The 15,140-nt window shown below is 39.5% G+C and overlaps 1 protein-coding gene across 1 annotated transcript in view; it reads right to left on the bottom strand.

Annotated features, from left to right (window-relative positions):
- MELK (maternal embryonic leucine zipper kinase) overlaps positions 1-15,140 on the bottom strand; it is a 59,227-nt gene that overhangs the window by 30,961 nt on the left and 13,126 nt on the right. Inside the window, exons 6-8 of the mRNA XM_016222994.2 lie at positions 14,677-14,745; positions 12,809-12,901; positions 9,946-10,044 (exon numbers count right to left, since the gene is read on the bottom strand). Of these exons, the coding sequence (XP_016078480.2) occupies positions 9,946-10,044; positions 12,809-12,901; positions 14,677-14,745 (261 nt within the window). The remainder of the gene's footprint in view (positions 1-9,945; positions 10,045-12,808; positions 12,902-14,676; positions 14,746-15,140) is intronic.

The raw sequence follows: 15,140 nt of genomic DNA, 5'->3' as shown, positions 1-15,140 counted from the left end.
AGTCCACACCAAAATTAATTCCACCCAGATTAAAGAGTTAAATGCAAATATAAAACCGTAAGAGTACTTAAAGAAAGCATGGATGTTTATTTTTAGAATCTTTCTAGACATAACAGCAAAACCAAAAACTATAAAGTCTAACACATGACAAAATAAAAAGCTGACATTTCTGTACAGCAAAACACCAATAACAAGGTTAATTAACAGCAAATTGGGGGGGGGGGACCATTTCTACCCACATGACAAAAGATTAATACATTTCATCACATAAAAAGCTCTCACATATCATTAAGATTTCACCACCACCACAAACCTGTTCTTCCCACATTCCCCCCACCCCACCACCACCACCTCATTCAGCAAATGGCAACTGCATTAGCAGGTGCTCTGTCCAAATACCTCGGTGTCATCTTTAGCTTCTCTTTCTCTCACATTTCACATCCAATCCATCAGGAAAATCTATTGGTTCTATGTTCAAAATATATCCAGAACCACTTGTCACTGCCTCCACATCATTAAACTCTCTCATCTGGCATACTATAAGAAGCTTGGAACTGGTCTTCCACTGTCCCCCACAGTCTAGTCTCCACTTACCACCACCAATGTTCTTTTCAGACATCTGGCCTGGGAGCACCCTTCTAGTTACTAGATGGGATGCTGCCTGATCTATGAATTACTTAATAAAGCCAATTAGATCTTTTTTAAAGCCCTGGCTGGTGTTGCTCAGTGGTTAGAGCCTCGGCCCGCACTCTGAAGGGTCTTGAGTTCGATTCCCGGTCAAGGACATGTACCTGGGTTGCGGGTTCAATCCCCACCCCCAGTCGGGGCACATGCGGGAAGGAACCAGCTGATGTTCTCTCTCACATCGATGTGTGGTTTTTTCAGTGTGGTTTTTTTTTCTTTTTTTTTTTAAATATATCTTTATTGATTTCAGAGAGAAGAAAGGAGAGGGAGAGAGAGAGACAGAAACATCAATGATAAGAGAGTCATTGATCGGCTGCCTCCTGCACACCCCCTGCTGGGGATGGAGCCCAAAACCCAGGCACGTGCCCTGACCGGGAATCGAACCCCAATTACCTGGATCCTAGGTTGATACTCAACCGCTGAGCCACACCCAGCCGAGCATGTGGGTGTTTTTTTTTCTCTTCTCTCTCTCTCTCTTTTCCCCTCCCTCCCTCCCACTCTATCTGAAAAGCAATGGAAAAAATATCCTCAGGTGAGGATTAACAAAAAAACAACAAAAAAATAGGGTCTGATCATGTCACTTCACTACTCAAAACTCTCCAATGTCTCCTTGTCTTGCTCAGAATGAAATCCAAATTCCTTACTCTGGCTCTAAGGCCCTCCCTGGTCTGTATCCCCACATCCAGCCCACTCCTTGCTACCTCTCAAATTCACCTCCTAACTCTACCCTCACTCATTAAACATGTCAAACACAGTCCTGTCTTAAGGCCTTGCACTTTGTTCCCTCTGCCTATAATGCTTTCCCCAGATATCAACAGTTCTTGTGCCTTAATCTTCAGATCTCCACTTAAATATCAGTGGTATCAGGGAGGCCTCCCCTTACCACCTTTATAAATAGCATTCCCCGTCCTCTACCCCATCCATCATTCTCTACCTCCCTTTCATACCTACTTCTCTTTGTAGTACCATCCCCGCTTGTCAAATGCAATATTTATTTTCTGCCTCACTACATTAGAACATAAGCTCCTTAATCACAGGGATTTTGTCTGTGCTGTTCACCTAAACTGTCTGGCCCTAGTATGCAAAAGGTGCTCAATTAATATTTAATAAATGAAGGAACGGGATAAAAAAGCATACATTCCAAAAGAAAATGGGCAAATTGTCACAGGTAATGCCCAAAACAAGAATTTATAAATTGCCAATAAACATGAAAATGTTAAACTAATCTAATAATTAAAAAGTAATTAATTTAAACAAGAATATGATACCATCTGTTGTCTATCAAACTGACAAACTTTAAACAAAAATTACTCAGTACTAGTCAGAGTTCAGGGACAAGAGTGCCTATATATATACAACTAGAGAGCATAAACTTTTATGAATAATACTTTAGAAATACATATGTATAAAAAGCATTCAAAATTGCATATCCTTGACTCAGCAATTTCACTTCTAGCAATATATCCTCAGCAAATAATGTGGTATGCAAAAATTTATGAACAGTAACATTCAACACAGAATTGTTTCTGGTAACTTTGGAAACTAAGGAACATAGTCTGATATGGCAAACTTCAGAGCGTCACGAAAATTAATGAAAGACAAAATTAACTGAATAAAGACTCTGGGTTAGAAATATAACATAGGAGGCCCAGGGAGCCAAGGCTCACGCGCGCACACATCAACACTAACTGAACGAGGCTAGAAGGGTGGAGGCAGGTAGGTGATGGAGCCATTGACTAGCCCCGACACTGGCATTCTCTGCTCTTATGAACTGTCTAGGTCATAATTCTTACCAGAAATCAGTCCAGCTTAAAGGTGAGGGGAGAAACAGACAGGTATGGATTTTGATTATGTTAAAGAAATAAAAAAGTTTCAAAGAAGCCTTATCAAGCACTGAATTTAAAAAGAAAAGGTGTTGACATCAAAACAGCTCAACCTCTGACTCGGCTTCTCTGATGAGAGTAGACAGGCTGACCTACAAAGTGCTTCCCAGGAAGCACAAAAGCTTCCATTTTACAAATGACATTATTAAAATTTTCATTCTCCTTTATCTAAATCACCTATTACCCAGAAAAATCCACTCTTATTTACACCTTGCCAAGGCTTAACCCTTGCCAGAGTCAGAAACTGACAAAGTTTGTTTCTGAATTATAATAATGAAGCCTCTAATCCGTTTCTCCTTACTGTCCCACATCCATGGCCAACTGAACCCCAAGTTGAAGGCTCAGGCCTATCCCCAGAATGGGGGGTTTTTAGATGCTTCAACCAACTCTCTAGGACTCAGCAGAAAGTCACCTAATTGGCCCCACTCTCCTACCTGAGCTCTTCCTTATTCCTGAGGACAAGGCTTCTCGCGATTCAAATCCTGAGTACTGGACTTGGTCTCTTTCTCAGCAAACTGACCATCTGCCGGTACCTCAAAGATTTTACTTCGTTCTTGCCAGGGTCCCATAGAAAGTAGAGACCAGCCTGGGGCAAGGAACCTCCTACCTGCTTACACTGATCAAATGGTAATGACCTACTTGAATTTCCAATCACGACCTGCTCCTAGTGTCCTGTCACGCCTCACTCACTGGTCAGAGCCCCCATGTGCTCCAACAGGTCTTCCCTCGTGCGCACTGTATGCAGAGCCATTTGCTGCTGAATCTCTGGATACCGTTTGCACTGGGTTGAATACTGCCCAACCGCCACCCCAAAATCCATGTCCACCCAGAACCCATGAGTGTACACTTACTAGGAAATAGGGTCTTTTTCAGATATAATCAAGTTAAGATGAGATCACACTAGGTTAGGGTGAACCCTAAATATAATATGCCTTGTGTTCTTTTAAGAGGGAAATTTAGACACAGAGACACAAACACACTGGGGAGAAGGCCACATGAAGACAGGCAGACTAGAGTGATGCATCTATAAGACAAGGAATGCCAAGCATTGTTGACAAACACCAGAAGCCAGGAAAAGGCAAAGAAGGATTCTCCCCTAGATCCTTCAGAGCATGTCCCTGCTGATACCCTGATTTTGGACTTCTAGCCTCCAGAACTGTGAGAAAATAATGCCTGTTGTTTTAAGCCACCACCTTGTAGTACTTTATGACAACAACCCTAGGAAACTAATATGCCATCTATAAGGATTGAACTTCCTCACATTACCTCTCTCCTGTCAGCACCTGCCCACCCCAAGGATAAGTCTGGTTTCAGGTTCTAGCCCTTTCTGGTTTGCTCTAACACACAGCTAACAGGCCCATAACCAAACCTGGATTTATGCCTTTAAATCCAGAAACTACCATCCAAAACAAAAGTACTCTTAACTAAAAGTAGCAGAATTCTACAGAAAGCAGATTTAAAAATAAATATCCAGACCAACATACTGAATAAGGAGCTCCACCAGACTGATTACAAGTTCTTCTTTGCCTCTTTTTATCACCCCTGTATCATCCCATCTTGAGTTCCTGAAGCATCTTTTAGTACATCCCCAATGCTGGGCTGTAAGCTAGCACCACAGAAGCAGTCCTCTCCAGAAAGAGGCAGAGAACAAGCAAGTGAGAAGTGTGGTGCTTGGCACACTGGAAACAGCAATGGATTGAAGTCATACATTATGTTTGAATCCCAGTTCTGCCTCTTATTAGCTCTTTGAATTTGTAAAAGTTAATTTCTCTGACCCTGTTTTCTAAGAGAGTAGGCTCTGGAGACAGACTGCTTAGATTCAAATCCAGGATCTACTACTTACTAGTTATGTGGATAAGCTATTTAATTTTGCTGTGCCTCAGTTTCCTCATCCATAAAAGGAAATATAATAATAGTATCTACTCCATAAATTCTTGCTAGGATTCAATGATTTAATACATATAAAGCACTAAGCACAGTGCTGGGCACCCAGTGAGAATTTCATATGCATTAGTTTCTACTACTGCTGCTGCATCTATTACTACTGCTGCTGCTACAGTACTAACTGTAAAGCAGTAATGTCATGTATAGGTTTACAAAATAAATAAATAAAGAAGAATGCATGTGAAAGCAGTCAGCATAATGCCTTGTACATAAGAGACAATAAATGTTTCTCCACTCTGACATAAATAGGAGAGGGAGCTTGGGATACTCAAAAAAGTGGTAAAGCAAAGATGGGCATGTTGACCAAAAGCCATGTGTGCCAGAGCACTAAATAATCAGTACAGTAAAAAACAAAAGGCTAGTCATTCTGAGGAATGCCATGGGCCCTCCTAAGGGAGCTTTGCCCCACTACAACTGCCTCAGGATTGCCTGGCAAGAAACACATCAACTAGTCATGTCCCGTTCATATCACCCCCTGAAATGTACCCACCCACTTTCCTGGTTTGGACAGAACAACTCTGTAGAGTACCTTCCACAAGTCACAAGGCCTGTGACTCATCACCACGACCTGACATTCTCAGCTTCAGTCTCTGCACTGAAATACTGGCAGAAATAAAGTCCAAAGCTGAGTTCTGCTGCCAGGCTCAATCCAACATCATATTTGTACACAGTACTTTAAAACACACGGGGCATTTGTACAAATATTTTTATGCTGTGCAGTAGGCAGGGATTATTAACCACATTACACAGATGAGGAAAATACATCTCAGTCAGGGAAATCAAATGCTTGTTCAATATTATAATGCAATGGTTCTCAACTGGGGTGGTTGAGTCCGCCAGGGGACATCAGGTAGTCTCTGGAGATAGCTTGATTGTCACAACTTGGGACCTACTATGGGCAGAGTGGGTAGAGGCCAAGGACGCTGCTAACCATCCGACAATGTACAGGACAGCTTCCAAAACAAAGAATCATCTAGTCCACAATGTCAACAGTGCCTGGCCAGGTGGTTCGCTTGGTTGGAGCATCATCCCACACCCCAAAGGCTGCGAGTTTGATTCCTGGTCGGGGCACATACCCAGGCTGCGAATTCGACTGCCAGTCGGGCGCGTGTGGGAGGCAACCAATTGATGTTTCTCTCTCACATGGGTGTTTCTCTTTCTCTCTCTCTCTGCCCCCTTCCTCTCTCTCTAAAAATCAATAAAAACATATCCTCGGTGAGGATTTAAAAAAACCAAAATGTTAATAGTGCCAAAACTGAGAAATACTGTTATAGAGCAAAAAAAGGGGTAGAGATAGGACTAGAAGAGAGATACAGTACTTTTTCTATTGTACTATGCTGGAAGGTCTAAGGAAGCCTAGTAGTGGACAGGGAGAAAGGCTCCTTATTTAAATACTGAAAGTATATATCTAAGGATCAAACAGAAAAGACCTTGAGAGGAGCAATTCTGCTCAGGAGAGCAGCTCTATAAAACCCCGTGACAATCTTGGCTGTGCCTCTTCACCTGGTTTAAGCTCAATCTTTGGAGAATTCTTGTTTACTTAAGGGATGATTGCCTTGCAAAGGAGAGCAAGGAACAGGTAACCAAGAGAGAAACCAAGTGGGAGAGAAAAACAGATCTGTGGGCTAATAAAATAATTCTGAGAATTCTAATGGGCTTCAAATTGTTCATTTTTTACATGGTGCTGAGAAAGACAGGCAATTGCTCCAACACATAATCATAGTACTGTAGTCAGCTCTATAATTATAAAATATAATCTCATTAAGAGATAATTTGCTCATTTTCTTTAAAATTATAAATTAGACTTGTTAGAAAGCTATTTTACTTTCAAGCTATTCAACTTTCATTTACTAAATTATTTATACTTCCCTAATATTTGTGTACCCAGAACTGGAGTACAGTCATGCTTGTCTTTGAGTGCAGCGATGGCAAATGAATATAGGTGGCATTAATAAGATTAATACTTAGTCTATCAGTAATCACGCTGGAAATTGCCATTGAGCATTTTGGTTAAAATAATCAACAAATGCAAAGAATAAACAAAGTCTGCCACTTAAACAAGAGTTACATACACTATGTCAAATAGTGCTGGGTTTTTCGATCAAACCAAGAACTGAGGGAAGTATTATTCCCAAGTGAGGAATTTTAGAACATTCTAGGAAAAATACATACTGCATGCAAGTGATACGACACCTTAATTAGATTCAACCAGCAGACTATTACACTGCGACTCGGAACAATAGTTCTGAGCCAAGATTACAATAAATTTCAAAATCTATAATGTGTGAAATTAAATTCCACAATAATGCATAAAAGTCCTAATTTGAATCAATTTTCAACTTGCAAACACATGAAAAACTAAAAAATGAAATTCAGAGGAGAAACAAAGAATATACAGTATTAGTAAAAATATTAATTAGGAAGGCTAAATCTCTACTGAACAAGAATTAAACGTTTTGTACCATACTCATTCCACTGCAGAAATATTTGATTTACCAAAAATATCAAATATCTACTATTAGGATGTAACACTTTTAAATTATCTTAAGGTAATTCTCCTCCCCCAAAGGATTAATACAGGATCCACTAGTGCACTCAAATAATAAAAGCAGAGAATAGTGAAGTTTGCATGTTGGTACATTTGCCTTGTGTTGGTGAAACAATACATTAATACATTAAAAAATAAGAGCATTAATTCCATGGCTGCCATATGAATGTGAACTTGCAGTAACAGCAAATGAAGGCAAATAAACAACATAGAAGTTTAGGTGTGGCTAGATTTAAAAAAAAAAAAAAACAAACAGGAAAATTTGGAGTTAAGTCAGTAAATGAGGAAGATCATGGATATAATGCAGTTCAATTCCAGTAGGGTATTAATGGTCACTTATTTTATCTTTGTGGATAAGACCAGAAAATCTCAGTTATGTGTATCTGATGCAGACTAAAAACCAATACCCAGAACGCTTAGGGGTGATCCTATTCTGTTCAGTTTTTACTTAACTTGAATTAGACATATTTAAGAAATGTGCAAAATGGCACAATTCTGACGAGGACAACTGATTACGTGAGATTAGAATCAAGATTCAAAATTTCAAGAGAGGAGAATGTGAGGCTAAAACAAACAAGGAAAACTCAATGTGAATAAATAGAAGTCAAAGAACTCATTGCTGCTCAGAGCTGGAATGGACCTCAGAAATAACTGATTACTGGAATGCTCTACACTACTGATGAAGCAAATGAGAACCAGTACGTTGCTCTACCAGGAATGACACCGAAAGTAAGTAAAAAGGCTGACGCACAATACCTGATGTGAATTAGGAGAACAAATTGGTAGTCTTGGTATGCTATCATCTGTGTGAAAAAACTGGGAAGGGGTAGTATAAGAGATAAAATGTGATTCCTTATGTATGTATACACTGATCTACAAAAAATACATAAAAACCTGGTATATACTTTGTCACTAGGTAAATAAATAACCTCATACCAATAAATTTGAAAAGTTAGACAAAATGGACCCATTCTTTATGTCCACATCTGAATTCCCAATCATCTCTGCTCTACCAGGAGTCTTTTCCAACTCAGTTGAGAGCAGCTCCAATTTTCTAGTTACTCAGGTTACTCCCCTCATCCTGTCCATCAGCAAATCATATTAGTTATATTTGCAAGTATAACAAGAAAGCAGATATTAAAACTACTGGACTGATGACTACCAGACTTAAAATTAGAAACATGTTTAGTGTCACTGTTAGCTTATCTGCACCAATGGAAATGCTTTCCTTCTACTGATGTAATAGTTCCCCTTCCCTTTCTCATAAATAGCCCTTGCCTTTGTCTCCTAATCAGAACACTATTTTCATTTCTGCCTGAATCAGTACTTCCCAAATAGCTGTTCTTGTTTGATCTCAAATAAATGCTAGTTACCTTTCTCTTTGGCCTTTAATTTTTAGGTTAACACTCCTATGATGGTGGTTACATGACTATTAGGCAAAATTTCTTACTGCAATTCCCAGGGTGGGATATAGGAAAAACTATTTAGTCAAATAAATTTTAAAAATTAAAGACTAAACTTAGTGCTCTTAGACTTCTATCAGGTGGGCAATGGTCCACCCGGGGCTACCACTTTTAACTCTGCACAACTTCCCAGAAATGACAGTTGATTTAGGTAGTCTCCCTACCTAAAAGGTGTTATAGACCCAATGATCCAACCACATAAAATTTCTCCTCATGCTTCTCCCATCTTATGCCTCTGCTCACACTGTCTACTCTACCAGGCATCTCTTTCTGAAGCACTTATACCCTTCTTTTAAAGCCCTGCTCACACCTCACTTCCTCCCCAATCCCATGCCCGCTCCTGTATTAGCTTCACTTATACATCTGTTATTATATGGCATCGCTGACCCCTTGCTCTTTTGAGAGACAGCCTTGGCTCTGTCTCCAACAAGAAAGCGGGCCCTGGTGGACAATGATCACGTTTCACAGACCTTTGTGCATGCTTTTCAGGATCTCATACAAAGCAGACCTTCAAGAAATATTTGTTCAGAAGAACTGTTTTCAAGCCACACTCAGAGAAGCTGCTCTGCTGGTGTGGCCCTGGTTTCTACAGACACAACACGGTGTTCTTCCTTCCTCTTTCATACCTTCTCGTGCTAGCTTGCTTTGAATATTAACGCTTTAAAAAGAATTTTACTATTTTCCTTGCTATATATGATTTTGGGTTTTTTTAATTGAATGGTATAATTCACACAACATGAAATTCACCCTTTTAAAGTGTACAAGTCAGTGATTTTTAGTACATTCACAAAGTTGTGCAACTATCACCACTCTCTAATTCCAGAATGTTTTCATCACCCCAAATAGAAATCCCGTACCCATCAGCAGTCACTCCTCACTGCCACTCCACCCTCTGCCCTTACCCCACAACCACAAATCTATTTTCTATCTCTCATATGATTTAACAAAGCTTACAGTGGTTTTATTATACCTTAAAGCCAAATTTTACCTTCAAAAAGAAACAGTTCCTCTTATTTTACCATAGGAAAATGTGATTTAACACAACAACTAAATTATCACTTCAGGATACAAAACAAAAACTCTTAGCAGGAAAATCATCTTACATGTTTATTTTCCCATTTGTTTTTGTTTTGTTAAGCTTTTTATTGAGGAAATATGCATATAGAAAAGTACATATCTCATAAGGGTACACCTTGATAAGTTTTCAAAAACTGAATACAGAAGTATAACCGGCACCCAGATCAAGACTGAACCAAAGCCCCCACGCTCCTCTTTCAGTCACTTCCATCTCCGAAGAGTAACCACTATCTTGACTTCTAACAGCATACATTACTTTGCCTGCTTTTGTACTTTTATAAATAGAAGCAAGTAATATGCAGTACAGAAAACTTTTTCATTGAAATTTATGCCTTGGAGTACTCACCATAATCTTCTTGTACAAAACCATGACATTATCATCATCAAATGGTAGAAAGCCACACATAAGCACATATAAGAGTATGCCCATACTCCAAACATCTGCCTGAGAGGGAGAAAAAAATAATTCCAAAAAAATTTAGAACATATTTAAGAATGGCAATACACATAGTAGAATCTTCACAGAGCTGGAAAAGAGCTCTGAGATCATCCAATTAAACCTGCTCATTCTACAGACAGGGGACCTAAATCCCAGAAAGGAAGGCTTATCCAAAGTCACCTAGGCTACACAGGTAGGTCACCTGACATCCAATTCAGTGCACTCTCCTCTAATGCTGGACTCTAGCGCTTTATAGAAAATAATTTCCAGTTGATTGGTCTGAACTGGGCACAATAGGAAAAGGAGATGAGGCCAGGTCTCTGGTTCTGAAAGACAGTTCTACAGTGCTACTGAGGGCTTATTACATACAAGGGTTATGTAAACACACACAAGGATGTCAAAACAAGTCTTAAAATTTACTACTGATAATCTGCGAATGTGATAAGCTGCACGGTAAAGTCCTCTCAAGGTGGAGAAACCTTAATAAAGTTCAACGATTGACTTTTCAAATATAGAGGCTAGAAATGAGTCTGCCAGCACAAATAGCCCTACAAATCTCAAAACCCCAGAAAGGTGCTTAACCTTTACATAAGATATCCGGGTGTCCCATGAGTCCTAAGCACCAACTACTTACACAAGCAGTATGTGGCCTTTGTCAATAATGACGCCACTGTTGGCTGAGAAGTCACAGCTCCCACCTTCATTCGAGCCTTAGGAAAATTTTAAGCGGTAAGGGCAGCATCTTTTTTTACAAAAAAAAGGGATAGAAAGTCAAACTAAAATGGAAAAGAAAAGCCCTGGCTTGGTAGCTCAGTTGGTTAGAGCACCGTCCCATACACCAAAAGGTTGCAGGTTCGATTTCCAGTCAGGCGATATACCTAGGCTGCGGGTTTGATCCCAGGTAGGGGTGGGTACGGGAGACAACCAATAGATGTTTCTCTCTCACACTGATATTTCTCTCTTTCTCTCTCTCTGTTTCTCTCTCTCTCCTCCCCCTTCCTCTCTAAAATCAATAAACATATCCTCGGGTGGAGGGTTAAAAAAAAAATGGTTAAGATAGTTTTTAAAAAAATGTTTAAGATTTTATGTTATGCATATTTTACCACAATTTTGGGGGAGGGTTAGATCTAGCATGATTCCAGAACTATGATACATGCTCAGTAAAAGATTTTTCCCTTTCCTATGATGCTCTGAGAAGGCCACAACACTTCCGTGGTATCTCTGCCAAAAATGCATAGCCTGAATTAATTATAAGGAAGCATCAGACAAATTCAAATTGAGGGACATTTTATAAAATAACTGGCTTTCTCAAAAATATCCAGGTCAAGAAACATAAAGAAAGCCTAAGAGCCTGGCCGGGAGTGGCTCAGTGGTTGAGCATCGACCTAGGATCCAGGAGATGGCGGTTCGATTCCAGGTCAGGGCACATGCCCAGGTTGCGGCTCCATCCCCAGTCGGGGGCATGCAGGAGGCAGCCAATCAATGACTCTCTCATCATTGATGTTTCTATCTCTCCCTCTCCTTCCCTCTCTCTGAAATCAATAAAGATATATTTTTAAAAAAAAGAAAGCCTAAGAAACTCTTTCAGATTAAAGACGACCCAAAGAAACACGACAACTAAATGCAATGCATAAGTCTGAATTGAATCCTGGACTGTAGAGAAAATATACCAATAAAGGACATTATTGGTGCAATTGACACCATTTGAATATGAATTGTGGATTAAATAAATTATATAAATGTTAAAGTCCCTGATTTTGACAACTAAAGTACAGCTATAAAAGGTGCTTGTTTTAGGAAACATATACATAGTATTTAATGATAAAGGAGTATGTCTCCAACTCCTTCTCAAATGGTTCAAAAAATAGTATCCATATATATAAATATAGAGAAAGATGATAAGGCAAATAGGAAAAATATAAACAATTGTGAATTTGACTAAATATATACAGAATTTCTCATTCCATATTTGCAACTATTCTTTAAGTTTGAAATTATATCCAAAAAAGTCACCAAAAACAAGTTAGCTCCCACTTTAGTGTTACAAGTTAAGTAAACTGGCATATCTCAAAGTTTCTCCCACATAACACTAGTCCCAAAAGATATTCCACATAAAAAGCAGATTCAGTAGGCAAGTAAAATTGAGACCAGCTTTCTGTGATGGTCCCCTCCCAAAGAATCACACCGTACAAAAACATATTAAAGATGTGGAGATGTCCTAAATTAAAGAAAACCGTTCATCCCAGCAAGCATTTCCTGAGTTTTTGACGACTAAACATTTCCTACAATATTAGTCTCAGCAAAATTAGTATTCCAGAGAATGGAAGGGGCTGACTAGTTGCAGCAGCTAGTGGTAAAGCAGGCAATGACCAGGCCTTCTGAGCCTGCGCCTCCTCCACAGGACTGCTGGCCTTGAATAGATGGCTATGGACAAAGTATATCTTATCTCTCTGCTAACCAGCATCTCTGAAAACTGAGCCTGCGACCCTGGCCTTGTGCTCTACTGGCTGGACTAGTCAGTCTAAACTATGGAACTATTTAACACAAAAACAACCACAAGGACTCCAGAAATAGATCCTTGCTTCGTAAGTGTACTATGCATTATATTTATTGCAAGTGGTTCATTTCATTTATTACTTTACATACTCACTCTCTAAATACACTGAACTCCTTAATTAACAAGATTACTTCTTACCTCATCATTATATCCCCAATGCAGGTTACCAGTAAATGTATATTGATTATATATTGAATTAGCCAATGAATATACCTCTGATCCGAGATATGATTTGCCTTGTATTAATTCGGGTGCTGCATAAGCAAGACTCCCACAGCATGTCTGTAGATGGTAATCCTTGTTACCCTGCCAATAAGATAAAAATGAAACACTTATTAATTACAGCCCTCAAGAGAATTAAAACCTTGATAAACATTCTTTCAGCACAAGCAAAGAGAATTCAGAAGAAGAATTACCCCAACTAATAAAAGACTTCTGGGGCCAACCCAATACTCTCTGCCTACATGCATGCATGCACATGTGGTTTCGCCCTCTGGATTTCCAACACCACTACAACCTGGCAGGAACAAAATCCTTTCCCCTCTGCTCAGTCAAGTCAGCTCATACTTCCCTAGACATCCATCTGCATAACAATCAGCTCAGCATCCATCCAAGCATCCATGTCTTCCCACTCCCAAGTACTCAAGGAAAAAAGATTATTTCTTTATTGGATCCTATCTCCAATATCAAACCTTTACTGTAAATACAGAAGAGCTTTCTTTTTCCTTCAAGGGAAGAGAGCAATGTTACATAGAACAGTGCCTTGGGAGGCTGGTTTCTAGTCTCGGTTGTAACACTAATCAGGACCTGAGCTTCCAGATCCAGCAAAATGAGGAATCTGCTGAACCTCCTCTGCTCTCCCACAGAAATATCGAGACAGTGAAAATGATACGACTGCCCCACACTTGTAGTTCAGAGTTCTACAACTGGCAAATGACTTGTGAAATTGTGAGACTTCATTTACAATGGCAACCATATGCCCAGAAGTGAGCTCCTCAGCAGAAAGCTGAGGGAATCCTCTCCCAGCCAAGCTCTGCTTTTATAGATGGTGTCTGTGTGTCAAATCTGTGGCAGTCATAAGCAAAGGCTGATGGAGTCTGTCACAAACATTCTCCACTGCCTCCTGTGGAGAACATGACTTAACCCAATTTATCTGCTCCAAGTATGGTTTATCTTTATATACCTGCCAATCAAAAAAAAGCCTTCTATCATTCGGTGCCCAGATACAAGGCTCTGCTGGCAATCTCTGAAGAACCGAGTGAAGGAGAGAAAAATCAGAAATAATCAGACATTCAGCCAAAGGGGCAAAATCTGACTCCCTGTGTACCTAGGTAATCCTGACTGGGGCAGGAAATAACCATGGGACTACAAAGGGCTCAGACAGGTCTGCGATCTCAACATTCTTAATGAGTGCAGACAGCTCACTGTAGAGACTGTGAGTACCATCACTAGAGAACTCAGGAGGAAGCCTCCAGCAGGCAGCCACACAGGAGCTCTGCTGCAGACAGCAGAGGTGGAAAGTTCAAAGTCACCTCAAAGAGAAGGTACGCTGGAAAATGCCAGTCTCAACTATGAAGTGCAAATTAAGAAAATACATAATAGTGTAAATTTAAAAGTACATATGGACATTTTCCTTCTTTTATAAGGAAAGGGGACCATCTCTCTTATTAAAACGTAACTAATTGTTAGTTATATAACCATTTGGATAACAAAGAATAGATTTGCACTAAATTCCCAAAACTCATATGAACAAAGGCATCATCTAGTGGCAACATACTCAAACTGCAAACACATGATCAATTCAGCATTCATGCTGCAATGGCCTCATGTCACCTCCGCACTACAAATTCTCTCTCAGCATACCCATGGGGTCTTCAGCACAACCAACCCTGAAACTAGAGCAGTGGTTCTCTACCTTGGCTTCATATTAGAATCACTTAGAGAACTTATAAAAGGGATGAAATTTAACATTCTTCTCAATGGATGCAACCAGCTCAATAAACACTTAGTGGAAGTGCAGGATAACACACCTTAGTGTCCATTTACAAAGGAAACAGATGCATTTTTACTTCTGCACTTACCTTGGGTTTTGCACAGAGACCAAAGTCAATCAACTTTAATTTATGATGTCCATCAAACAACAAATTTTCCTGGAAAAGCAAAGATATTTTTATAACTATAATGACTTCCTTACAACACATCCCACCTTTAGCCATTTCTAAAAACAATGTAAGGTTTTTATATTTAAAAGCCTAGGTACAATAGAGTGAAAATCATTCCAAAAAAAAAAAATGACAAGAAATATAGAAAAGGAGAGAGGAGAAATGTTAACAACTATGTCAGGCTTTTCTTCAAGACACATTAGCATAAACCATTTTCTCCTTGGTGCTCTGAGGTTCAGCTACAAGCAAAAAATGTGTGCTAAAGGCAAATTTAAACCAAAAGAGCAAGCTCAAATCATAGGATTGGGTATAAACAGCGTAAAAGGATAGTAACACTGCCATATCTTGTTGGAACATTTCTACGTCACCGACTCTAGTCCCAA

The sequence above is a fragment of the Miniopterus natalensis genome, chromosome 12 (assembly GCF_054644295.1).
Source record: "Miniopterus natalensis isolate mMinNat1 chromosome 12, mMinNat1.hap1, whole genome shotgun sequence".
Lineage (NCBI taxonomy): Eukaryota > Metazoa > Chordata > Mammalia > Chiroptera > Miniopteridae > Miniopterus > Miniopterus natalensis.
The sequence above is the reverse complement of the archived record's forward strand: the minus strand, read 5'-3'. Positions and strand labels throughout refer to the sequence as shown.